Here is a 25,476-nt window from a genome sequence, read left to right on the forward strand (position 1 = left end):
GGTGCGGATTAGGGTGGACCGGGATGACCCCCACCGGTCCAGGGGGGGGGGGAAACAGGGCACTTCTTACAGGCTTGGGAGGGCACTAGGTCGCACAGAGCGGGGGATCGGCCGCCTCACCCGTCCGGCGCCACTGCTAGGCCTCACTCCCGGCACCCTCTGTGAACGCTCCGTGCACCCGTGGGCGGCAGACCCGGGGCACCTCGGCTGGCTCCTGAGGTAGGTGCAATATGTTTGTGCGAGTCCTGGCTGGCTGGAGTGCAATTATTCCGGCTCGGAATGGAGATTAGGCTCGGAGCTCGCACGAGGCACGTCCAGCCGCCATGAAGCTCAGGCCCCGCCCCCTCCTCGACTTTTTAATACAAACTTTTGGAGGATCATGGCCCCTCATCCCTTTCTATATCCTTTTGGAATCTGAGGGAAAATATTGTCTTCCAAATTCTTTTTTTTTTCCTACCTAGGAAGTTCCCAGCATCCAACCTATCATATGACATATCACTGGAATGCCCAGGGTGTCCTTTTTACAATACAGCAGGGATTGATAGAGTAGCTCAAAATAAAAAAAGGAGATAAATGTGAACGAAATGACCAGTACAGATGACACAAGTTAATGGGCTGAGTCTCATGAGGATATCAATTGAAAATCTAAGATGGCACCGTTGCTCCAAACTTTGTGCCAACCATCATGTTTGCTGTTTGGTTCTCCTGCATCAGATACTGCTGCTATCTTTTCTCCTCCGGCTGTTTGTCAATACTATATTATATGAAAGCTCTACATAAGGAATGACTATAACTGAAAAAAATAAGTTACCGGAGGAAGTATTAAAATTCACAGAATTGTAAATTTAGATGTAGCTGGATTCCGGTAGAGGCATGTACAGGTTTTGTAGATGCTCAAGCCTTAAGTTAAATGAAAATGCCAGAGTCCACATTAACGAGAAAAGTAACGTCTCAATCCATAGGATTCCATTGGAAGAAAAGGAATCTTTATTGTAGTAGTGACACCTCAGCTCCAGTACACAGGGGGTAGGAATGAATCGATCTGGTGCGTTTTGTGCAAAAATATTTAGGAGGAAGTGCCACCTGTATACTGTAGCTGAGATGTCACTGGAACAATAAAGAGCTCCGTTCTCTCCGTTCTCTGATTTTCTATGGATTGTTATTTTTCTCTTTTAGTGTGGAATCGGGCAATTTCATTTAAATTTAAGTAATGGTTATTCAGAGGCATGCCAGGATACTGAATGTCACTTGTTTGAGGCTGTGATAGACCTCCTTCTAGCCAGGATTATTCTCCCTGCCTGAATCTTTCTAGGATGCGCTCTTCAATGTAAGAAACAAAACAAGACAACACTAACTTTGTGTTGTCTTGTTTTCTTTGTTATCTTGTTATGTGCATTGTCTAATGTTTATGTTTTGATTGGCACACTCAGTTGTCGATGGAGAAATACAGAACTCACCAAGGGCTACTCATTAAACCGTACATTTCGAAACGTTTCCAAATATTGGCCTAAATACTTGAAATTCTCTGGTCGATTCCCCACAATTCTCAGTTTAGTAAATAACCCCGATGGACTTTGTATTCTAAGAACAAAACTGATTCATTCTCCCAAAATATCAGCATGGCTTCCCCTATGCTGGTGCGACTAAATTTAAAACGCCTAATTAGATTTAAATAAAACATTTACTATTTGCATTTCAATAACCCAGTTACGTCTAATATAAAATCAGCACATTTTGCATCTGCCATCGTTTTTTAAGTGCACGTCGTTCACCGTGTTTAGGCTCTGTAAAGGTTAAAGTGATGTGTTCTGTGAGCTTGTGTAATGACTATTTCTTGCTATCATTGGTGCAGCCATCTCCAAACCATGTAAAATGCTTACGAATTTTGAGAAGTCAGTCTGCATCTTTCTTTGGGATACAAAGAGCTGGTCTTTTGCCAGTGTCATTCCAGACTGCTGTTTTAAGTGCTATAGGCTATGTCATGCTGGGGGATGTCTTGTGTGTTCCAATACTATTAATAGGCTTGAAATAAGGAGATATACTGCTCTTTATTGACCAAATATAGAACAAGACTTTGTGAGTGAAAGCAGGGACCCTTTATAAAGGAGTCAACACATGGATGGACAGATCAATCCATCCTTCTGCAGACTAAGGTATGTGACAACTGTACTATATTCAATGTTATTTCTTTATTATTTAACCCAGGCCGGACTCGATGTGCTTTCTGTTTGCTGAATCCAATGGTAGTTTTTATTTAACCCTGGTAGATGTATGTATGGTCTACTCTGAATTCATTTAAGGTCTTTAATTAATACATCCATGCAGAATTGTGAGTGATCTGTCTCTGCTGAATTCATAGTTTTTTTTTTACATTGGTACTTTTGTGCAGACAGAGCTTTCTTTGTGCTGAATTTAGTAGTGTTAGTTTAGAAATCGCGTGAAATAGGATTATTGCTCGTTCTGCTGAATTCGTTGTTTTTTCTTCATTGATAAAAACTTGTATAGAGGACAAGTGCTCTATGTTTAATTCACTGTTGTGTTCTTAGTTAATACGCTTGAGTACTTAGGAGTGCTGTCTCTGCTGTTCACTAGTACTTATTTATCAATAACTTCACAAAGAGCTATGAGTGCTCTCTCTGCTGAGCTCACTAGAATGTATTTACCAACAATAAAATGCAGCGGTATGAGTGCTCTCTCTGCTGAGTTCAATAGTACTTATTTGCCAATAATTAGACACAGAGGTATGAGTGCTCTCTCTTCTGAGTTCACTAGTATTTATTTACCGATTATTAGACCCAGGGGTATGAGTGCTCTCTCTGCTGAGTTCACTAGTATGTATTTGCCAATTATTAGACACAGGGGTATGAGTGCTCTGTCTGCTGAGTTCACTAGTATTGATTTACCAATTATTAGACACAGGGGTATGAGTGCTCTGTCTGCTGAGTTCACTAGTATTTATTTACCAATTATTAGACACAGGGGTATGAGTGCCCTCTCTGCTGAGTTCACTAGTATTTATTTACCAATTATTAGACACAGGGGTATGAGTGCTCTGTCTGCTGAGTTCACTAGTATTTATTTATCAATAATTAGACACAGGGGTATGAATGTTCTCTGCTGAGTTCACTAGTATTTATTTACCGATTATTAGACACAGGGGTATGAGTGCTCTGTCTGCTGAGTTCACTAGTATTTATTTACCAATTATTAGACACAGGGGTATGAGTGCTCTGTCTGCTGAGTTCACTAGTATTTATTTATCAATAATTAGACACAGGGGTATGAATGTTCTCTGCTGAGTTCACTAGTATTTATTTACCGATTATTAGACACAGGGGTATGAGTGCTCTGTCTGCTGAGTTCACTAGTATTTATTTACCAATTATTAGACACAGGGGTATGAGTGCTCTGTCTGCTGAGTTCACTAGTATGTATTTACCAATTATTAGACACAGGGGTATGAGTGCTCTCTCTGCTGAGTTCAATAGTACTTATTTGCCAATAATTAGACACAGAGGTATGAGTGCTCTCTCTTCTGAGTTCACTAGTATTTATTTACCGATTATTAGACCCAGGGGTATGAGTGCTCTCTCTGCTGAGTTCAATAGTACTTATTTGCCAATTATTAGACACAGGGGTATGAGTGCTCTGTCTGCTGAGTTCACTAGTATTTATTTACCAATTATTAGACACAGGGGTATGAGTGCTCTGTCTGCTGAGTTCACTAGTATTTATTTACCAATTATTAGACACAGGGGTATGAGTGCCCTCTCTGCTGCGTTCACTAGTATTTATTTACCAATTATTAGACACAGGGGTATGAGTGCTCTGTCTGCTGAGTTCACTAGTATTTATTTATCAATAATTAGACACAGGGGTATGAATGTTCTCTGCTGAGTTCACTAGTATTTATTTACCGATTATTAGACACAGGGGTATGAGTGCTCTGTCTGCTGAGTTCACTAGTATTTATTTACCAATTATTAGACACAGGGGTATGAGTGCTCTCTCTGCTGAGTTTACTAGTATTTATTTACCAATTATTAGACACAGGGGTATGAGTGCTCTGTCTGCTGAGTTTACTAGTTTTTATTTATCATTAATTAGACACAGAGGTACGAATGTCCTCTGCCGAGTACACTAATGTTTATCAATAAATAGACACAGAGGTATGAATGCTCTCTCTGCTGAATTCGCTGATATTTATCAATAATTAGACACAGAGGTATGAATGTTCTCTGCTGAATTCGCTAGTATTTAGCATCAATTAAACACAAAGGTCTGAATGTTCTCTGCTGAGTTTAATAGTATGTATTCATCAATAGTTAGACACAAAGGTATGAATGCTCTCTCTGCTGAGTACACTAGTATTTATTTATCAATAATTAGACACAAAGGTCTGAATGTTCTCTGCTGAGTTTAATAGTATGTATCCATCAATAATTAGACACAAAGGTATGAGTGCTCTCTCTGCTGAATTTGCTAGTATTTATCAATAGTTAGACACATAGGTATGAATGCTTTCGCTGCTGAGTACACTAGTATTTATTTATCAATAATTAGACACAGAGGTCTGAATGTTCTCTGCTGAGTTTAATAGTATGCATTCATCAATAATTAGACACAAAGGTATGAGTGCTCTCTCTGCTGAATTTAATAGTTAGACACATAGGTATGAATGCTCTCCCTGCTGAGTACACTGGTATTTATTTATCAATTATTAGACACAGAGGTATGAATGTTCTCTGCTGAGATGAAAAGTATGTATTTATCAATAATCAGACACAAAGGTATGAGTGCTCTCGCTGCTGAGTACACTAGTATTTATTTATCAATAATTAGACACAAAGGTCTGAATGCTCTCTGCTGAGTTAAAAAGTATGCATTTATCAATAATTAGACACAAAGGTATGAGTGCTCTCACTGCTGAATTCGCTAGTATGCATTTAGCAATAATTAGACACAGGGGTATGAGTGCTCTGCCTGCTGAGTTTACTCGTATTTATTTACCAATTATTAGACACAGGGGTATGAGTGCTCTGTTTGCTGAGTTTACTCGTTTTTATTTATCAATAATTAGACACAGAGGTACGAATGTTCTCTGCCGAGTACACTAATGTTTATCAATAAATAGACACAGAGGTATGAATGCTCTCTCTGCTGAATTCGCTGATATTTATCACTAATTAGACACAGAGGTATGAATGTTCTCTGCTGAATTCGCTAGTATTTAGCAATAATTAAACACAAAGGTCTGAATGTTCTCTGCTGAGTTTAATAGTATGTATTCATCAATAATTAGACACAAAGGTATGAATGCTCGCACTGCTGAATTCGCTAGTATGCATTTAGCAATAATTAGACACAATGTGTGATTGCGATCTCTGCTGAGTTCATTAGCATTTCTTTATCAATAAATAGTCACAACGGTATGAGTGCTGTGTCTGCTGAATTAACTAGTGTTTATATATTATTAAATGCAGAATTATAAGTGTCCCATCGCCCCATCCATGAGTGTGATATTCATGTAATTACCGTATGTGTTTTGTTTTTACAGAATAAAGTCTGTATCCCTATCTCCATTCATCAAGCCTTCGCTAAGAGTGACCGTACTAAAGCAGGTACTTTTCCCGCACATTTAATTTATTTATTGTATTAGATAAACAAAAAGATTTAAAAAAGACAACAAAACATATTGGGTTTCTTCCAATGTATTTGCTTTTTTTTTTACTACTTGAATGATGGGTGAATGTGCTCAATTCTTTGCATCACTTGTGAGTCGAACTTAAGTAGGCAATGCCATCGACTTTAGCCCATGGTTTCTCTGCACTTAGACAGATAATCTTGAGTAGGTGATGTCATTGGCTTGAGTTCATATTATACTTGTCGCTGCCACCTGTCTCTGAGGTCTGTTAGCTAAACATTGTGTTCAAGACCCTCCTGGTAAGGAAGGGGGGGACATGACTGATGCAGAGATAAGGGGATGGGACAATAGGGATACATTGTGACAATATGGGGACTGGATATATAGGGGACAGCTGGGTGGGGACTTACCGGTAAGCTAGGAAAACTGCAGACTATACTTGTCGCTGCTACCTGTCTCTGAGGTCTGTTAGCTAAACATTGTGTTCAAGTGAGTTAACAGCTGACTTGGAGCCTTTAGGGCAAAAGTTGGGAAAAAAATCCTCTTGCTTCCAGAATATTACTTATAGGAGACTAGTGTCATTGGCGCCGGGAAGGTTAATCGTTGTGGAGTTCTATTTACTAAACAGCAAATCACAGTGAATTGAAAACTGAATTATAAACTTTAGGTCCAAAAAACTGGATACGGAAAAAATTCTCGGCCCGCTTTAGTCAGCTTGGCTTTTTCAGCTTAAGGTTTAGAATAGTTTTTTCAGTACAATTCAGTTTGGTGTTTAGTGAATAAACACGTCTGGGCTTTGTGAATCATTTATTGGGTATCGTTTCGTAGATCAATCAATCAATTTTTAAGTTTTTTTTTCCCCCCTTGGGATATATAATATCAGAATGTATAAAATGATTTGGGCAGTTATTTTAATATTTTATTAACCCCTTGTGGCCAGTCAAGCTAAATCTGTATTTGTGAAGGAATCTGATTCCAATCATTCCCGACATCTGGCTGTAATCCTCCGCCTCGCTCTCTATAGACTTTCAAAGCAAGTCTGGAACTTGGAGAAATGTGAGCAGATTCGAATTCTAAGCTGATCTTCACATTGATGATTTCATGGAATGTAACTTAGTAAAGATGTGTTGATTCAAGGACTAGCCTCATCCTTTGGAATCAACGATAAAAAAGCTCTAAAACAACTGCTTCCTCTGCTTTGATGGACAAACTTTAAAATCCCATCCTTCCAAGAATGCAAAAAATCTTCTTGTCCATCACAGAGTAAAAATATAATCGCTTCTTTAGGAGCAGGGATAGATGGAATGTTCCACTTTTCCTCTTTTACTCCATTGCAATCCATTCATTGGTGACTTAAATCACAGATTTGATAGTTCACACTTGGTGAAGGATAGGTTTAAAGGACCACTACAGACACCCAGATCACATCAGCTCATTGAAGTGTTCTGGGTGCCAGGTCCCCCTAGTTTTAACCCTGCAGCAGAAAACATAGAAGTTTCAGGGAAACTGCTATGTTTCACTGAGGGTTAATCCAGCCTCTAGTGGCTGTCTCACTGACAGCCACTAGAGGCGCTTCCGCAATTCTCACTGTAAAAATCACAGCGAGAAGACGCTGGACGGCCATAGGAAAGCATTGAGTAATGCTTTCCTATGGGTGTTTTTAATGCGCATTTGGCTCCACTTGGGAGCCAACGTCGGAGGGGGAGGAGAGGCTACCAGTCCCGAGGGAGCCTGGCGCTGGATAAAGGTAAGTGGCTGGCGGGAGAAGGGCCATGAGGGTGGGGACACACACCCAAAAACGACATAGTGCCAGGAAAACGAGTTTGTTATGCTGGCACTATAGTGGTCCTTTAAATGTTGCTGCTTTGATGTATGTGACAAATAAAGGATTGCAACTCGCTGTTATTTCCCTGTCTTGGGGAATTCTGTTTTAGGAGTTAGTACAATTTGAAATGTATAAAAGTTCTATTTTCTTTAAAGAGTCTGTAAGACCTAATAGTAAGGTTCAGTTATATAAAGTTACATTTCAAACAAATGAAAATACATATCTTAAAGGACTTGTTTTCCTGGCACTATAGTGCCCTGAGGGTGCCCCCACCCTCAGGGACCCCCTCCCGCCGGGCTCTGGGATGAGGAAAGGGTTAAAACTTACCTTTATTCCAGGGAGCTCTCCTCCTCCTCTCCGCCTCCAATCCTCCCTTTCGGCTGAATGCGCATGCGCGGCAAGAGCTGCGCGCGCATTCAGCCGGTCGCATAGGAAAGCATTTTCAATGCTTTCCTATGGACGCTTGCATGCTCTCACTGTGATTTTCACGCAAGCGCCTCTAGCGACCGTCAGTGAGACAGCCACTAGAGGATTTAGAGGCTGGCTTAACCCTATTATAAACATAACAGTTTCTCTGAAACTGCTATGTTTATATAAAAAAGGGTTAAACCTAGCTGGACCTGGCACCCAGACCACTTCATTAAGCTGAAGTGGTCTGGGTGCCTAGAGTGGTCCTTTAAAAGTAATTTTTTTTACATTTTACCTACCAATACATAGTCTTTATTGTAAGTTAATTTAAGCAGGACCAACATTATCTATCTTTTGTTCCTGTTAACATTGGTAATAGCTCGTCTTTAATTTATTGCTTTGCTCCTTTTTCAAAATGTATAATGTTGGTGCCATATAAACGATAATGTAATATAGATTGCAAGCTTGTTTGACCAGGGTCCTTACCTACCTATTGTCCTTGTAACATTTCATTATTGTCTCGTTTGTTAAATTCCTCTTTTAATGTAAAGCGCTGCGGAATAAGCTGGTGCCAAATAAATACCAATAATAATAATAGGCTAAAAATAAGTCTCAAATGTAAAAACGTATCGAATTAGAAAGCTGGAATGCAATCTCTGGTATGTCCAGTTGGGGGCAGCAACACACCATTAATTCTTTTTTTTAGGTTAGCCTGCAAGGTTAGGCTCTCAGAATATGCTGTAACTTTTATCTCACCCCTGCCTACAGCATGATACATACACAGACCCTATTCCAACAGGTTTTGTGTTAGAAAAGATCAGTTTGCAACTCTCTCCTGCAGTTCATTACCTTCTGCTAACGCAGAAATTCCAAATATGTACCTGTGTTATCAGGGCTGCCATCAGAAATTTTGGTGGCCCCTGACACAGCTCAAGGTCTGGGCCCCCCGGCGCCTGCACCCGAGCCCCCCCCCCCCCTGAGTCCGCCCACAGGGATGCAGTGTCTGCAGGGCCGGTGCAAGGATTTTTGCCGCCCTAGGCAAAAGTAAAGTTTGCCGCCCCCCCATGTGACATCACAGTGCCCCACCCATATGATCTGCCATGTTAACTAACACAGTGCTGCAGTGCCGCCGTGTTTACAATAAAAGGCCTGCAGGGACAGGCTATAGACACCAGAACCGCTACATTAAGCTGCAGTGGTTCTGGGGACTATAGTGTCCCTTTAATGTGAGGTAAATTAAAGATTAGTGCCACGAATAATATACTAGATTGCCTACTTACAACCAGATGAGGATGATGATGGGCTTCAGCTGCCGTCTGGCTCCACTGGTCTGGTGTAGAACAGGCTCTCTGGAGGCGGTTTGTAACTGTGGTCACAAAAATCAATGTTCTGGGAGAACGAGAAGCAGCTCCATTTTTTGAGGGCCCTTTACACAGCTCAAGGTCTGGGTCCCAGGGTCCACCTTCATGTTCCACCAATGAGTTTGTTCACAGGGGTGTGTGTGTGTGGGGGGGGGGGGGGGTGCATTGTGTGTGTGTGTGTGATGGATGTCAATCTCTCCCCCTACCCCCGTCAATTTCCTCCTTCTCCCCCTCTCCAATTTCCTTCTTCTCCTCCTCCCTCTCATTTCCTTCTTCTCCCCCATCCTCTCATTTCCTTCTTCTCCCCCTCCCTCTCATTTCCTTCTTCTCCCCCTCCCTCTCATTTCCTTCTTCTCCCCCTCCCTCTCATTTCCTTCTCCCCCTCCCTCTCATTGCCTTCTCCCCCCTCCAATGTCCTTCCTTCTCCCCCTCCAATTTCCTTCCTTCTCCCCCCTCCAATTTCCTTCCTGCTCCCCCCTCCAATTTCCTTCCTTCACCCCCCTTCAATTTCATTCATTCTCCCCCCTCCAATTTCCTTCCTTCTCCCCCCCTCCAATTTCCTTCCTTCTCCCCTGATGTCCTGATGTGTGTAAGGAATGCATTGTGTGAATCTGTGTTTGTATGTGTAAGGGCTGCAAGGTGAGTTTGTGTATGTATGGGATGCAGTGTGTGTGTCTGTAAGGGATGCACTGAGTGTGTGGAAGGGGTGCATTGTGTGTTGCTGTGTGTAAGGGATGCATTGCTTGTGTATGTGTGTCTGTGTGTAATGCATTGTGTGTTTTTCTGTGTGCAAGGGGTGCATTGTGTGTGTGTGTGTGATGGATGTCAATCTCTCCCCCTACCACCGTCAATTTCCTTCTTCTCCCCCCCTCCAATTTCCTTCTTCTCCTCCTCCCTCTCATTTCCTTCTTCTCCCCCATCCTCTCATTTCCTTCTTCTCCCCCTCCCTCTCATTTCCTTCTTCTCCCCCTCCCTCTCATTTCCTTCTTCTCCCCCTCCCTCTCATTTCCTTCTCCCCCTCCCTCTCATTGCCTTCTCCCCCCTCCAATGTCCTTCCTTCTCCCCCTCCAATTTCCTTCCTGCTCCCCCCTCCAATTTCCTTCCTTCACCCCCCTTCAATTTCATTCCTTCTCCCCCCTCCAATTTCCTTCCTTCTCCCCCCTCCAATTTCCTTCCTTCTCCCCCCTCCAATTTCCTTCCTTCTCCCCCCCTCCCTCAAATTTCCTTCCTCTCCCCTCTCCCTCAAATGTCCTCCCTTCCTCTCCCCCCTCAAATGTCCTCCCTTCCTCTCCCCCTCCCTCAAATTTCCTCCCTTCCTCTCCCCCTCCCTCAAATTTCCTCCCTTGCTCTCCCCCTCCCTCAAATTTCCTCCCTTCCTCTCCCCCCTCCCTCAAATTTCCTTCCTCCCCCCTCAAATTTCCTCCCTTCCTCTCCCCCCTCCCTCAAATTTCCTTCCTCCCCCCTCAAATTTCCTCCCTTCCTCTCCCCCTCAAATGTCCTCCCTTCCTCTCCCCCCCTCAAATGTCCCCCCTCCCTCTCCACCCTCCCTCAAATTTCCTCCCTTCCTCCCCCCCCTCAAATGTCCTCCCTTCCTCTCCCCCCTCAAATGTCCTCCCTTCCTCTCCCCTCCCTCAAATTTCCTCCCTTCCCGTCCCCTCCCTCAAATTTCCTCCCTTCCTCTCCCCCCCTCAAATTTCCTCCCTTCCTCTCCCCCTCCCTCAAATTTCCTCCCTTCCTCTCCCCCTCCCTCAAATTTCCTCCCTTCCTCTCCCCCCTCAAATTCCTACCTCTCCCTCCCCTCCCTCAAATTTCCTTCCTCTCCCCCCCAAATTTCCTACCTTCCTCTCCCCCCCAAATTTCCTTCCTCTCCCCCCATCAAATTTCCTCCCTTCCTCTCCCCCCAAATTTCCTCCCTCCCTCTCCCCCCCACTCCTCAAATTTCCTCCCTTCCCTCCCTCTCCCCCCACTCATTCCAATTTCCTCCCTCTCCCCCCCACTCCCTCAAATTTCCTCCCTTCCCTCCCTCTCACCCCCACCCACTCAAATATCCTCCCTTCCCTCCCTCTCCCCCCCACTCATTCATATTTCCTCCCTCCCCCCCTCCCTCAAATTTCCTGCCTTCCCTCTCCCCCCCGCTCATTCAAATTCCCCCCCCACCCCCTCAAATTTCCTGACACCCGGTGACCCGGCGGGCGCGCGAGGGAGCACACTCCTCTGAATGCTTCCTCTTCAGCTCCCTCGCGCGCCGCGTACTGATGCCGGAGCCGGAAGATGATGTCATCTTCCGGCTCCGGCATCAGTACGGTGCGCGAGGGAGCTGAAGAGGAAGCACTCAGAGGAGAGTGCTCCCTCGCGCGCCTGCCGGGTGTCAGCAGGGCCAGCCTCTGGGGGGCCCTGAGGTGACCGGCTGCTGGGCCCCCCAGGAGAAGAGGCTGGCCCAGTGGGAACATACCGGGGTCCCAGGGCCCCCTGCGACCCGGTATGTTCCCACTGAATGTGGGGCCCGGACGACCTGAGCAGTCCGGGCCCCCCAGGACCGCCGGGCCCATGACAACCGTTGCGGTTGTCATGCCCTGATGGCGGCCCTGTGTGTTATGGTTACTGACAGCAGCACAGCATAGAAAGGAGGAATATACAAAACTGGACAATAAGAAAATACTCTCTTTGCATTTAACATTAGAGTTAATATACTAATTAAAGGAACCCTATAGGGTCAGCAACACAAACATGTATTCCTGACCCTATAGTGTTAAACATACCATTTAGGTGGCTTGCCCCCCTCTCAGCCCCCTTAAAAGGAAATAAAACTCGTCTTTTTTCCAGCGCCGCTCGGGACTGCCGGTACTGGCCCTGCCCCCGATCCGCCTCCTTTATGGCATAATCAGAATCGCCGATTTTTAGCCAATCCAATCCCATAGGGAAAGCATTGGATTGGCTAAAATCGGTATGGGGCAGGGCCAAGCACAGTTTTGGTCAATCAGCATCTCCTCATCTGAGGAGTGGCCAATTGGAGGTGCCCCTAGGGGCAATGTAAACACTGCATTTTCTCTCTCCCATGGTATTTCATTTCTTATTGAGCTAGAATATGGTTATTCAGTAAAGGGTTACAATTCCCCAGCTCCTCTATAGGCTCAGCGTGGTCATCTAAGCCCAAATAATGCAGTTTTTTTTTTTCAGTTATCTACCATTTAATGTTTAGTGAATAATATTTAGGGTGTTGTTCACTAAAGAGGGAAATGGTGGGGGGAAAAAAAAAGGAAATTGCAAGTTTTTTTTTTCTTTTCCCACCAGATATTTAATTGGCAACATTTCACAATACAGGTATTTTGACATTTATCTAAATGCTAATAGTCGAGAAATATTCTATTGGTTCCCATGGTTACTGGTCCTTACTTAGCACTTTGTATTAGAATAGCACCTATTTTCTGTTTGTGGTGTATTTGTCTGAGCATGGTCTGTTTTTGGTAAATACTCTGAATGGACCGCATTGCGTTTGTTCTTTGATAGCACAGAGAATAGACGTTCTTCTGAGAGTTACACAAAAAAACATCTGAGAGATCACCGTGTACTCACACCAGAATCCAAATCAACATGAATATTATATGTAATTATTGTAATAGATGCCTGGAGAAATACGGGGTAGAAATCATGAAGAATATAAAATTACAAGAAAATCATACCAGCATGGCTGACTTTGGGTTACAACCCTTACATATGTAAGGGGGCCTGACCCTGACAAGAGAGTTGTTTCTATACTGTAAAATGTCACTAGGCTCGTCTGGCTGTCATCAGTACTCCGCTAAGGGGCCTGGCCGATCAATGGCCTGTATGGACCAGGCCCCTTGACAGACATCACTAATTGCCTGATCTTCACTCCTGAATGGCAACGCAGGGAGCAAGTGATGTCAGATTCCTTCCGTCCAACGCTTGTGTAAGCGGCACGGGGGAAGAGGAGCTTAGAGCCCACAATCCGGTGCCCTGTCCCAGCCTGATTCACACTGGACACAGGGAAGCCACATGCCAACTGCAAAACGGTAATTAAAAAGGAGGGTGGCTAAACTAAACATCACTTTAAATGTGTGTACGTATATAGTGTGTCTATAGCAATGTGATTCTGATGAGCCGCAATCTATCCTAGCCATAAGATAAGAACAGGGACTAATGAAAGTATTTAGAAAATTGGGCAGATTAGATGGGCCGAATGGTTCTTATCTGCCGTCACATTCTATGTAATAAGAATTCTTGGGTCTCATTACAAACATAAACACACTGAGACAGAGATAGACATACATGTGTCTATATATAGACCTCATTACACACCACCAGACACACAGAAACACATTGTTAGACACACACACACACACACACATTAAACATATGCACATACAATCTCACTGATAAACACACACCCTTGTACACTCAGTGCATATTTATATTGCAACACATACATACACATATATTGATAAACATGCCACCAACTACATACATATACAATGTTACACACATATAATTACGTAATCAAACACAGCTGCACACACACATTGCTATAGACACAAGCTATATCTGTACACGAACACACACACATTTCAAATTATGTTTAATTTAGTCACCTTTTAATGGCCATTTTGCTGTGGCTATTTTTGGAGGGTGGCTTCCCTAGGTCCAGTGGGGATGTGGCTGGCACAGGGCTCCAGATTGTGGGCAGAAAGCTCCTATTCCAGCATTCTGCTCAGCTTCCACAAAAACTGTGAGGAAGATATTTGACATTACTCCCAGCTCTGCTATTCAGGAGTCGAAACAGTCAATAAAGTCCGTTAAGGGGCCCAGTCCATATAAGCCCCATTGATTAAGCAGGCCCTTGAAAGCAGCACTGTCGCCCCCTGTGCAAAATGAGTTTGTGACTGTGTTGTGATTTCACTGAAATTCCTATCCAGTCAAACGATATACTGAGACAACGAAAGGACTACCCTGTCACAGTATTTCTCCTCCACCTGACGCTTTTAAAAAACTTGGCGCAGCTACTGTCATCTAGAATTGTCAGTCCCCCAGCTGTCACCAGTGAGATCGCGGGATCCTTCACAGATCTCAATGCTGTACTCTCATGATGTGAGAGAGTATTGCATTAACATCGGTCCCTGGCACTGAAGCTTTAGGAGCAGAAGGGGACCAGTCGGAAGAAGACGGAGGCGCCCACAAGGGACAGGTTCAGGTAAGTTAAACTCACATTCCCCGGACCACAAGCAGTGATGTCATTCTAAGGGTCTTTGCATATTACGCAAAGTCCTCTGACGGTGACAGTGTCACTTTAATGGGGTACTGATGGTTCAGAGTAGAAGAGAGGAGGAACCCAATAAGTTCTTACTTTACAGTTACAAATTGTTGATTGAGGGGGTTAGTACCCCCTGATAGCTGCCCTGTTCAGAAGAGACATAGCTGCTTTACCTTTACTGAATCAGGCCTACTTTCTGTCTTAGTTCTAAGTTACCGATAGAAATGTATCATTCTAGCTTAGCGCCCCTGTCTGACTTATAAATGCTGACAGCTCGTTAGCGCCTTTAGAATATTTTTAGTAGGGCAGGTTCCCAGATCGTGGATTTATAGCTGCCACTGATTTGCGATATCATATCATTGAATTTCTAGGATGCGTATGTACAAAGAGACACAATCCTCTTGGACTGTAGCCTATGGAAATAGTGTAAGCTGTTAAAGGGGCTCAATAGACTGGGACCGAAACATTTTTTTTTTTTTAGTGCGTTTAAAAAAAGAAAAATAATCTAAAATAATAGAGGCTAAATAATAATGATGGATAAAAAAAAAGATACTCACTTTTAAAGCTGCTACTCTTTTTTTTTGTATCCTTACACATATAATTCTTATTCCGCTCTATAGCGTAAGGACTGTTGCACATTTTTAACACAACAAGGCAAAGGTTAAAGTGTGAAGGGGGCTTGGCTTATTAGCTCTCTGTATAGCCTTGGTTCTGCTCAGAACAAGAGTTTCTGAGACTTGTAGTTCAGTAGGTGGCTTAAAATGTATTGAAGTAGATGAACTACAACTCCCAGAAAGCTTTGCAGTGTGTCCTATGACGTAGGCAATGTATTGGATATTGCTGATACTATTGGACACTGCAGGTTAGGAGGGTAAGGACTGAAAATTAGCAATATACAAGTGCAGGAACCAACAAGAAGGGGTTGTCTTAGACATGGGGGAACAGGGATAGGTAAAGCAGGGCTAAGATCCCAAATATATATATATATATTTTTTTTTTTAAGAAACCAGTTTTTCCCCTGTTATACAAAGCTGGACATGTAAAAAAAAAAATGCCAGAAATGAAATAAATGTCAGAAAATTGCTCTGAAATGCCTTGTTCATGGGTAAAAATCATGTAGTGAAAATTATTTAAATTTAAAAAAAAAAATGTTTTTAAAACAAAATGCATCTCTCTCTCTCTCTCTCTCTCTCTCTCTCTCTCTCTCTCTCTCTCTCTCTCTCTCTCTCTCTCTCTCTCTCTCTCTATACATAAGTTGTTCACGGGGAGAAAATTAATGACATGGGTTAATGAGATCACCATTATTTTATTCCATGATAAACAGTTGATTTTAAACTGAAATAGTCACTGTTGCAGAGGGTTGTGGTATATGCAGAGTATTTGCTAGTGACAAATAATGTATCCCGCATTTAAATGTGGTTTTGGCTCTGGCCATGAAACTGCAGTTGGAAGCAATTATGAGTTTCTACTTTAGGAAGCCCTGGCCCCGTACCCTGGCATCGCATACAGCAGGCATATTACTTCTGAGATTAGCACCATTCTTATTATCTTGTTGGAATACGATGATGCCAACTACATAATTTCCAAGCACCATTTTGAGAATCTTACTACAACGAGTTGATGCCAACTATGTGATTTTATAATCTTCTTCACTCACTACTGCATTCCCAGAGACAGCCACGTGGCACTTGGCACAGGACTTATTCACTAACCTGTGAATCATGGAAAATTGACCAGAGAATTGAAAACACTTTGGGCAAAAACAGATAAATTTGAATAATTCACTATTTTAATATTTGGGTAGAAATTTGTGATGCACTTATAACTTCATCTCATGATTTATCAATTTAAATTAAAGGGACACTATAGTCACCTGAACAACTTTAGCTTAATGAAGCAGTTTTGGTGTATAGAACATGCCCCTGCAGCCTCACTGCTCAATCCTCTGCCATTTAGGAGTTAAATCCCTTTGTTTATGAACCCTAGTCACACCTCCCTGCATGTAACTTGCACAGCCTTCCATAAACACTTCCTGTAAAGAGAGCCCTATTTAGGCTTTCTTTATTGCAAGTTCTGTTTAATTAATATTTTCTTATCCCCTGCTATGTTAATAGCTTGCTAGACCCTGCAAGAGCCTCCTGTATGTGATTAAAGTTCAATTTAGAGATTGAGATACAATTATTTATGGTAAATTACATCTGTTTGAAAGTGAAACCATTTTTTTTTTCATGCAGGCTCTGTCAATCATAGCCAGGGGAGGTGTGGCTAGGGCTGCATAAACAGAAACAAAGTGATTTAACTCCTACATGACAGTGAATTGAGCAGTGAAATTGCAGGGGAATGATCTTTACACTAAAACTGCTTTATTTAGCTAAAGTAATTTAGGGGACTATAGTGTTCCTTTAAGAGATATTAAAGAAACCTTCCACTGGATTGATTACTGTTCTTCCATATGAATAAATTTTATATAATTTGTTTGAAATATATATACTTTTTTCAAATGTGCCACCAGATGTGTTTTCTATTATTTTGAGACTTTTATACTACATTCAAGAGGTAATAAACTCCTACTATCAAATACATTTTTTTTTCTCTTTCTATATTTCAGACACTACACAACCATGAGTGGGGACCGAGATATGTTGGCATTTGGGGAAGCGGCACAGTTTTTGCGCAAATCTGAGCAAGAACGCATTGAGGCTCAAAATCAACCTTTTGACGCAAAAACTTATGTTTACGCCGCTGACAGCAAAAAACTGTATGTGAAAGGAATAATTCAAAGTCGAGAGGGGAAGAATGTAACAGTCAAAACTGAAAGTGGAAATGTACGTAATTAATCTGTAATTTTGGAGAATTGATCAGTAAATGGCACGTTTCGTCAACAAGCTCTCTACGAGCTGTAAAATAGATGAATTGGATACATTTTCTTTCTTCTTTTCATTCAACGACTTTGAGCTGAAATATGCAAATTTGTAAATTTCCAAATTAGTGATGACATTCTTTACTTGTATTTTATTTTAGTGTATTCACTATATAGTTTTTATAATATATTTGTGTGTGTGTGTATTTATTTTTTTACAATTTTTTTAATGAATTTTTTTAAATTTAATTAAAAAAAAAGTTTTTACATTCACTAAAATTTGATTATTGCTAGTAATCCTGTACACCCCACATGATTAGTATTAATACACTACCTGCACCCTGTTATACTTCATTCATTACTCCTATAAATGTAATTCTCTGGATTCAATTTTTCTTTTTCTTCAGGTTGTTACGGTTAAGGAGGATGACGTTTTCCCAAGGAACCCTCCCAAGTTTGACAAGATTGAAGACATGGCTCTGCTTACTCACCTCAACGAGCCGTCTGTCCTGTACAATCTCAAGGAACGATACGCGGCCTGGATGATCTATGTACGTTATAATGTTCATTAATGTTGCTGAAACCGTTGGATAGTTTGGTGTCCAAGTACAAATTGTAAACCCTACCTCGCCCTCCTATCCAGCCCTCATTTATTTGTTATATCTTTTATAATCCAGTACCCTTACTCTATTGTTGTGGTTTTGATTGGTGGTGGTGGTTGTGATTTTTTATCTTTCTTTCTTATCCAGTTCATTACATTGCTATGTCCTCTTTTCTCTTGTGCTTTAGTGCCTCGTTCCGTATTTTAGCACATTGCTTGCCTACCAGAAAATGACTCTTAGCATTTTGCACTCTTTTGCACTTCAATATTACTGTTTTACTACACTAGTGAATAAGTGAGTAAAGGCCAGTATGTGGGTATATGTCGTTATTTATTTTGCTCTGTCCCCTCTTCTGTCCTTCTCACATACCCCTAGAGATACCTACAGTTGGTAGTATGTTCTTTAACGTTTTGAGCTCTGTCCTTAAATAGCTCTGATCCCCGCCACTGATGTCAACATGACAGGATGACTGTTAGAAAAACATGTATTTCTGGAGTCTTGGCTGGGTACAGGATGATATACATTGTTGTCTTCACCATAAGCTTGTGTACCAGTGTGATTTAAGAACAGATGCCTTCTTGATGTTGCCCCAATCCACTCTGTAATATTAATGCAGTGTAGCAAAACCTCATTGGGTCCTTACAGGACAGGACGGTATATGATACAATTTACCTTTTCACGCTTTCATACAACGCATTTATTTGCAGGACCCATAATTCTCTGTATTTTATGAGTCAAAGTCCAATCTCCTCACTCAGTGATGATACTCTGTCAGAGCAAAGTGTACTATGAAACAGTAATTCTGTTTTATATGCTAAGATTTCTGTTTAATGCTTCGGCTCCCTTGTCCTATAATTCAAACTTCTATCCAGTAATTAGAGGACCAGATTGTTTACCACTCTTTAGAGCGTTTTTTAATGAAGTGTCTGTCAAAGACAGATACGTGTGGCGAAGACTTTCTCTGTCGGCTACAGTGTGTGTGTTCAAAGAGTGATGCACCTAACTCCTACCATCCTAAACCCAGATCCATTGGGTTCAGGACTATATTGATTATTATTATTACTTATAAAGTGTAGCGCTGTACAAAAGGTGGACTAACAGACAAATATTCCCAACAAGACAAGAGGGCCTTGCTCAAACAAGCTTATATTCCAGAGGGAGTCGAGTAAAGTGGCACGAGGGGTAAGGGTAGGATATATTTCATGTATAACAAAAGTAGGTTGCTAGAGGTGTATTCAATGAAGGCGTAGTTGCTCGAGTATTGTTCTTCTCGATTTTATATTTTGTAATATTTTCAGAATCCCTAAAGTGGATGATTGGCACTTTCGGACGTTATTATTAGTTACTCTGTTGTATATTAATTGCTATATTCTTACGTGATAGAAAAATCTCAATAAACAGTAAAAACCACTTGTGATCAAATACTCGGCATATGATTGGGGAAAATGATAAAGTGTAAGACATGTTGCCTTTTGTTTTGTGTTCAATCTAGACCTATTCCGGCCTGTTCTGTGTCACAGTGAACCCCTACAAGTGGCTGCCTGTGTACAATCCCGAGGTGGTCAATGCTTACAGAGGCAAAAAACGTCAAGAGGCCCCACCACACATCTTCTCCATCTCTGATAACGCCTATCAGTTCATGTTAACTGGTAAGATATGAAGTAACTACCCACTGGAGAAGACAGGACAAATATGTTCTCAATGACGGAGAAATAATAATAAAATAATAATATTGCAATATGTTCTGTATGCAGAAACATGAAAGTAAAATATCTTCTATACATTTTTTAAACGGGGTGGGGGGTATATAAATTACATATTCAGTTATGTCATTCTCATGGTTTTGGGCTATTTCCAATATATGTACCATTTTTATTTATTTTTATTTTTTTTGTGTGCAGATCGGGAGAATCAATCTATTCTGATCACGTAAGTACAGTATTATCAATTATTACCTGAAAGGATAATGTGAAGTAGAATGTACATATTTATTTTGTTTTCTAATAGTATTGTTTTAACATTTCTGTCTGTTTAATCTAATATAATTTTCATTTGTCTTTTTTTTTTTTATCTTTGAATTTTTAGGGGAGAATCCGGTGCAGGAAAAACTGTGAACACTAAGCGAGTTATTCAGTATTTTGCAACAATTGCAGCTACAGGAGATGCCGGGAAGAAAAAAGAAAGTGCTTCTTTAAACAAGGTACGGATTGCCGAATGTACGAGCGCTATAATTAACGTATCCAACTGACTGTGCAACAAACTGCCAGGTGGACATTGTTTTTACAGTTGTGTCATGATCTCTTGTAACCCAAACAGTGAATACACTGCCTTTAAAATATTCATTAACGAAAATTAATTTAATAAAAACCTTTATGTATATGTGTGTCATGTTACTAAGTTACATGTTTGAGAATTAAGGAATCAAAGACAAATACAAGACAAGGTCTACAAAGGCACTTGACGCACAATTTTAGGAACGGATGATAGTTCTGTATTAGTCTATTTTTTTTCCAGATTAAATCAGCAGGACAAAGAATAATTCCATTCACAGAGGGGTCGTTTCACCTGTTATTTAATTTCAGGGCACTCTGGAAGATCAAATTATCCAGGCTAACCCTCTACTTGAAGCCTTTGGAAACGCCAAGACTGTGAGGAATGACAATTCGTCCCGTTTTGTAAGTTTGTATTTAAGCAATTGATAGGAGATTTGTGGAAATAACACTTGTGTAGCTGATCACATGTGTGACCACATTCATTAATCCCTCTTTTTTTTGGAACCAGGGTAAATTTATTCGCATCCATTTTGGAGCCACTGGAAAACTGGCATCTGCCGATATCGGAACATGTAAGTAGAATGTGTTCTAGGTTTATTGGAACTTATAGTAGTGCCAGTTACCAAGGTATCTAATAACCAGCTTCCTCCCTTTTCCCATTCTTTCATTTCATATGTTGTAGACTTTTGAGGGTAATTTAGGGGAAATCAGATTGTTTTGTCAAAACGTAACACAATTTCATTTGCCACAACCTGTGATGTCATTCAGTTTTGAATATCTGCTGAATCCACTTTTTGAAAATATGTGGTTTTGGGGGATTATTTGACTATTTCGGAAGCCAAGTGACTTGGAAAATTTTTTCTTGTGGGTTTTGTAAAAATACATCATATTCTACAAGATATCCTACATGTATTGAGCAGCATCTATTCTTCACAATTTTTAATATTCATAATGCCAGTTTGTTTCATTATGCTTCTATCTTAATACATAATGAACACTCTAACTTAAATTAGGATTTTAAGAACAACCGAATTTATCCTGGGAAAAGATACAATTTAGTTAAGTTTAAAAAAAAAAAAAAAAAAAAATTATTTACGGTAAGTAAATTGTGTGGTGAGATTTGATACAAACAAAAAGAAAAAAGAATGCTCAAAACTGTACTGACAAACTGTACTGACCTCTTGGATATTCTATGTTTAAACATTTCCTGGCACCAAAATAGGTAATTTTACATTATGGCAAATTTTTTGATGGTAATTTTTTTCCCCATGTTTATTAAGCTGTATATATCATACTTAAAAAAAACATAAACTAACTAACAAGGAAACCTATTTAACAGCAAATGACTAATTAATTGTGATTAGAACGTTAGTGTGTTTGGACTGAAGTCAAAGTTAGGCACGTTACAATGTTTTATTAATTGTAGATTTGCTGGAGAAGTCGAGAGTAACGTTCCAACTTCCTAATGAACGGAGCTACCATATATTTTACCAGATACAGTCCAACAAGAAGCCAGACATAGTTGGTAAGTAGCCGCAATGTATTCATTTTTTTTTTTCAATCAGCTACCTTAAAACTGGGTTTCTGGTCACTAATTTCAAGGCATACCTTTTCTTAGACTTGGGAGAAGTACCAGTGTCATCTGTCAGACTAGTGCTAAAATGTGTTACTAGGAGATGACAGAGGTCTTACTGTTGCAAGTGCGTTTCCATTACAAATGTCAGAGGGCATACCAAAGGCCTACATGCATCAAACCCTGTCTTAAAGGGCAACTGACACTTTGTTTTGATGTATTATAATCTACGAGGATTGCCCAATAACTAAATACCAAGATAGTCTAGAGCTCTCAGTATGCATTGCCAGCCTTCGCACCCCTGGTATCTTTACTTAGTAAATACTATTGTTGTATATGGCGTAATCAAAAATATACCAGACGTGCGTGTAAAATAGACTTGCCTTTTAAACCGCTGCGGGTCGAAGGTGGCCTCATTTTAACTAGTTAATATTTAAATATTCTGCTCTGTATGCATATCTGTTTAGTTGTGCCATGATTACTTGTCATTGTGCTGCGCTGTGGAACATTTTGGGCCTCTATAAATAACAATACGAGGTTATTAAGTAATTTCCAATTGTATAAAAGATGAGCTAGTACTTGATTTAATGCTCATAGAGGATATTGTAGCAGGCATATGTTTATAGAAAATAAGTCATGTCTGAGAATTACCTTATTTAATCCAGGGTAAGGCAAATACATTTTGTCATGAAGGCACCATTGCTATTTGCAGGTTCTAACTGAGAACAAAGATCACTGTGGAACAATGTTAGCCCCAACTGCTAAACACCATTCTAAAAAGAATATTCTTCTTCCTCTTTTTTATTTTTTATTTTTAATTGACATTTTCAATCGTTTAAAACACACCGGTTATCTAAAACACAAAGGCATGATTAACTAGCAAGGAAGCATTCGACACGCTGGGTGTAGCAAGACAGGTCTGAAAGAAAAAGTGAAACATAATTTACAGCTAATTCATAAAGAAACACAAGATCGTAACTTAAGAACAACATAAGGGTGCATTATATATCGAGTTATGTTTACAGCAATTAGTCAGGTAATACAATTTGTTAACGTGCTAACGGTGCCCATTATGATTGACGTGATTGAGAAACCACTTAACACTAAAATAGTGTAATGGTACTGGCCAGTCCGTAGGTATAACTGTTTTTTAATTTGTTCTTAGCAGCTGTGCTTAAAGGGACACTATAGGCACCTAAACCAACTCATTACAATGGTCCCTGTTACCCTTAGTCCTGCAATGTAAAACACTGCAGTTTTAGAGAATCTGCGATGTCTACATTGCAGCACTAAGATAGACTCAGCACTAAGATGTGCATTAGCCGTCCCTTCCCCCGTCAAATGATGGAGAAGGAGACAGAGCGCTGACCCAGCGCCAAGGGACATTGGTGCTGAGCCGGTAAATGAATAAAGGGTTTTTAACCCTTTATTGGGTGGAGGAGGGCCATGATGGAGAGGGGAATCAGAAGGAACTATAGTGTTAGGAATACAGATTTGTATTCCTAACACTGTAGTATCCCTTTAATAGTGCAATCTCGCAGTGACTGAGGATTTCAATTGATAGTTATGTGGAGCTCATTATGAGCAAAATCTTTAATCAAAGTACAAGTGCCACATGATAAATGCTTGCTGTCCCTTTTAGACATGTTACTGATTACCACCAACCCTTACGACTATCACTACACCAGTCTGGGAGAAATCGCTGTCAAAAGCATTGACGATGGAGCAGAACTAATGGCCACAGATGTAAGTGAACGAGCAGAAGTGCAGTTTTCTGCATTTTAAAGTGAAATGAATGACGTTAAAACATGCTTGTAACAAGTGGAATCTGGAGAACGTGAGACATTCCCCATTGTTTTTTTTTTTTTTATAGGAGGCTATTGACATTCTGGGTTTCACGCAAGAGGAAAAAATGAGTTTATACAAACTGACTGGTGCGGTAATGCACTATGGAAACATGAAGTTTAAAGAGAAGCCGCGGGAGGAGCAGGCAGAAGCTGAAGGCACACAAGGTACAGGATACTGTTTTACATACAATTTTACGATGCATATGGGAGGCAATGAGATCACCAAGAGAAAATTAGAATGTTGGCTTATTTCAACGTGTAACATTTCCACCTTTGAAACTTCCATACAGTGAAGTATTTTAGGATAAAGGTTTAATTAACCTAGTTGGTAATTAAACAAATGGCCGAGATACTACAGATGGAGCATTAACTCGCATACAGCAGAGGACATGGACATTACATTAAGAGCAATAAAGATGCGAAATTCTAAAGAGGTTGTCTTACCAGATTCTATAGATATGTTTAATAAAATGCCTGGATGCTTTTTTTTGCAAAAAACAAAAAAAAATATTTAAGTATTGCATTTAATATGTGTGTGAACTGGTTGTTGATCCAGGGAGAAATCCGATTGCCACTACTGAGAGAAGGAATTTTTTCCCCTTTTGTTGCATAATTGGAAAATGAATGCTACACTTGGGTTTTCTTTGCATTCTTTAGGAACCATAGCAAAAAAGAATGGGTTTTAAAGGCTGAACTTGAAGGACTCTTTTTCCAACCTAGATTACTATGTATCTGGTTCCAGTATCTCCCAGCCCCACTAATTATGTGTATGTTCATTGCCCTGTAGATGCTGACAAAGTGGCTTATTTGATGGGCCTGAATTCCTCAGAGCTGGTTAAATCTCTTTGTAGCCCTAGGGTCAAAGTTGGAAACGAATATGTTACAAAAAGCCAGAGTGTTCAGCAGGTAAGATGATGATATGATATCCTATTCTTTATTACCGTTGGTGGGTCAGCCAGGGTTTCTTGCAGAGTCTTAGAATTTTGATATTTGTTTCCTATAAAATCTTAAGCATTATGGGGGTTTACGTATCTCTACTCTTTTTTTTTTTCAGGTTTACCATTCTATAAGTGCTCTGGCTAGGTCTGTTTTCGAGAAGCTGTTTTTATGGATGGTAACGCGGATCAATCAACAACTTGATACCAAACAGCCGAGACAACATTTTATTGGGGTTTTGGATATCGCAGGCTTTGAAATTTTTGATGTAAGTAAAATGTGACCATTTTCTACACTCCTAGCTTTGTGAAATATTGTGAATTTGCATGTGTGCAAGTTGTACAAAGTTCGTATAGACTTTAGAAAGATTCTACTACCAGAAGAGAAATTATACTTTGCTATTTAATGACGAGCAAATTGTTGTATTGCTAAGTTTTGCAATTATTATGTACCATGAATATTTCCCCTTTCCTCCCAACATTCAGTTCAACACCTTTGAGCAGCTGTGCATCAACTTCACCAATGAGAAGCTGCAACAGTTCTTCAATCACCACATGTTCGTCTTGGAACAAGAGGAATACAAGAAGGAAGGAATCGAATGGGAGTTTATTGACTTCGGAATGGATTTGGCAGCCTGCATCCAACTCATTGAGAAGGTAACACTTTCGTTAAGCTGGTAATTCCTTTAAGTAAGATATATAATGCTGAGTTGGAATTACCTGAATATTCTACTTACTCTATCATACCAGTTAAATGTGAGCTCCAAGTTGAATTGCATTTTATTAAATTGAAGGTGGTTTAATAATTTTTTGTACAATGCTAAAGTCCCTATCACAAATTCTCATTAGGATTTAAGAGGAAAGATTATTTAGATTCCA

At 40.5% G+C, this 25,476-nt stretch overlaps 1 protein-coding gene across 1 annotated transcript in view; it reads left to right on the plus strand.

Moving 5' to 3' along the window:
- Positions 1-2,109: 2,109 nt before the first annotated feature.
- Positions 2,110-25,476, plus strand: part of LOC134611833 (myosin-1B-like) — a 43,015-nt gene continuing 19,648 nt past the window's right edge. The window contains exons 1-15 of the mRNA XM_063456092.1: positions 2,110-2,153; positions 5,558-5,621; positions 17,116-17,332; positions 17,775-17,918; positions 19,462-19,618; positions 19,871-19,898; positions 20,055-20,169; positions 20,552-20,644; positions 20,751-20,814; positions 21,669-21,767; positions 23,458-23,561; positions 23,689-23,827; positions 24,450-24,568; positions 24,717-24,866; positions 25,084-25,254. Coding sequence (XP_063312162.1) covers positions 17,129-17,332; positions 17,775-17,918; positions 19,462-19,618; positions 19,871-19,898; positions 20,055-20,169; positions 20,552-20,644; positions 20,751-20,814; positions 21,669-21,767; positions 23,458-23,561; positions 23,689-23,827; positions 24,450-24,568; positions 24,717-24,866; positions 25,084-25,254 — 1,587 coding nt within the window. The 5' untranslated portion in view covers positions 2,110-2,153; positions 5,558-5,621; positions 17,116-17,128. The remainder of the gene's footprint in view (positions 2,154-5,557; positions 5,622-17,115; positions 17,333-17,774; positions 17,919-19,461; positions 19,619-19,870; positions 19,899-20,054; positions 20,170-20,551; positions 20,645-20,750; positions 20,815-21,668; positions 21,768-23,457; positions 23,562-23,688; positions 23,828-24,449; positions 24,569-24,716; positions 24,867-25,083; positions 25,255-25,476) is intronic.

Source organism: Pelobates fuscus, chromosome 5, assembly GCF_036172605.1.
Source record: "Pelobates fuscus isolate aPelFus1 chromosome 5, aPelFus1.pri, whole genome shotgun sequence".
Classification (NCBI taxonomy): Eukaryota; Metazoa; Chordata; class Amphibia; order Anura; family Pelobatidae; genus Pelobates; species Pelobates fuscus.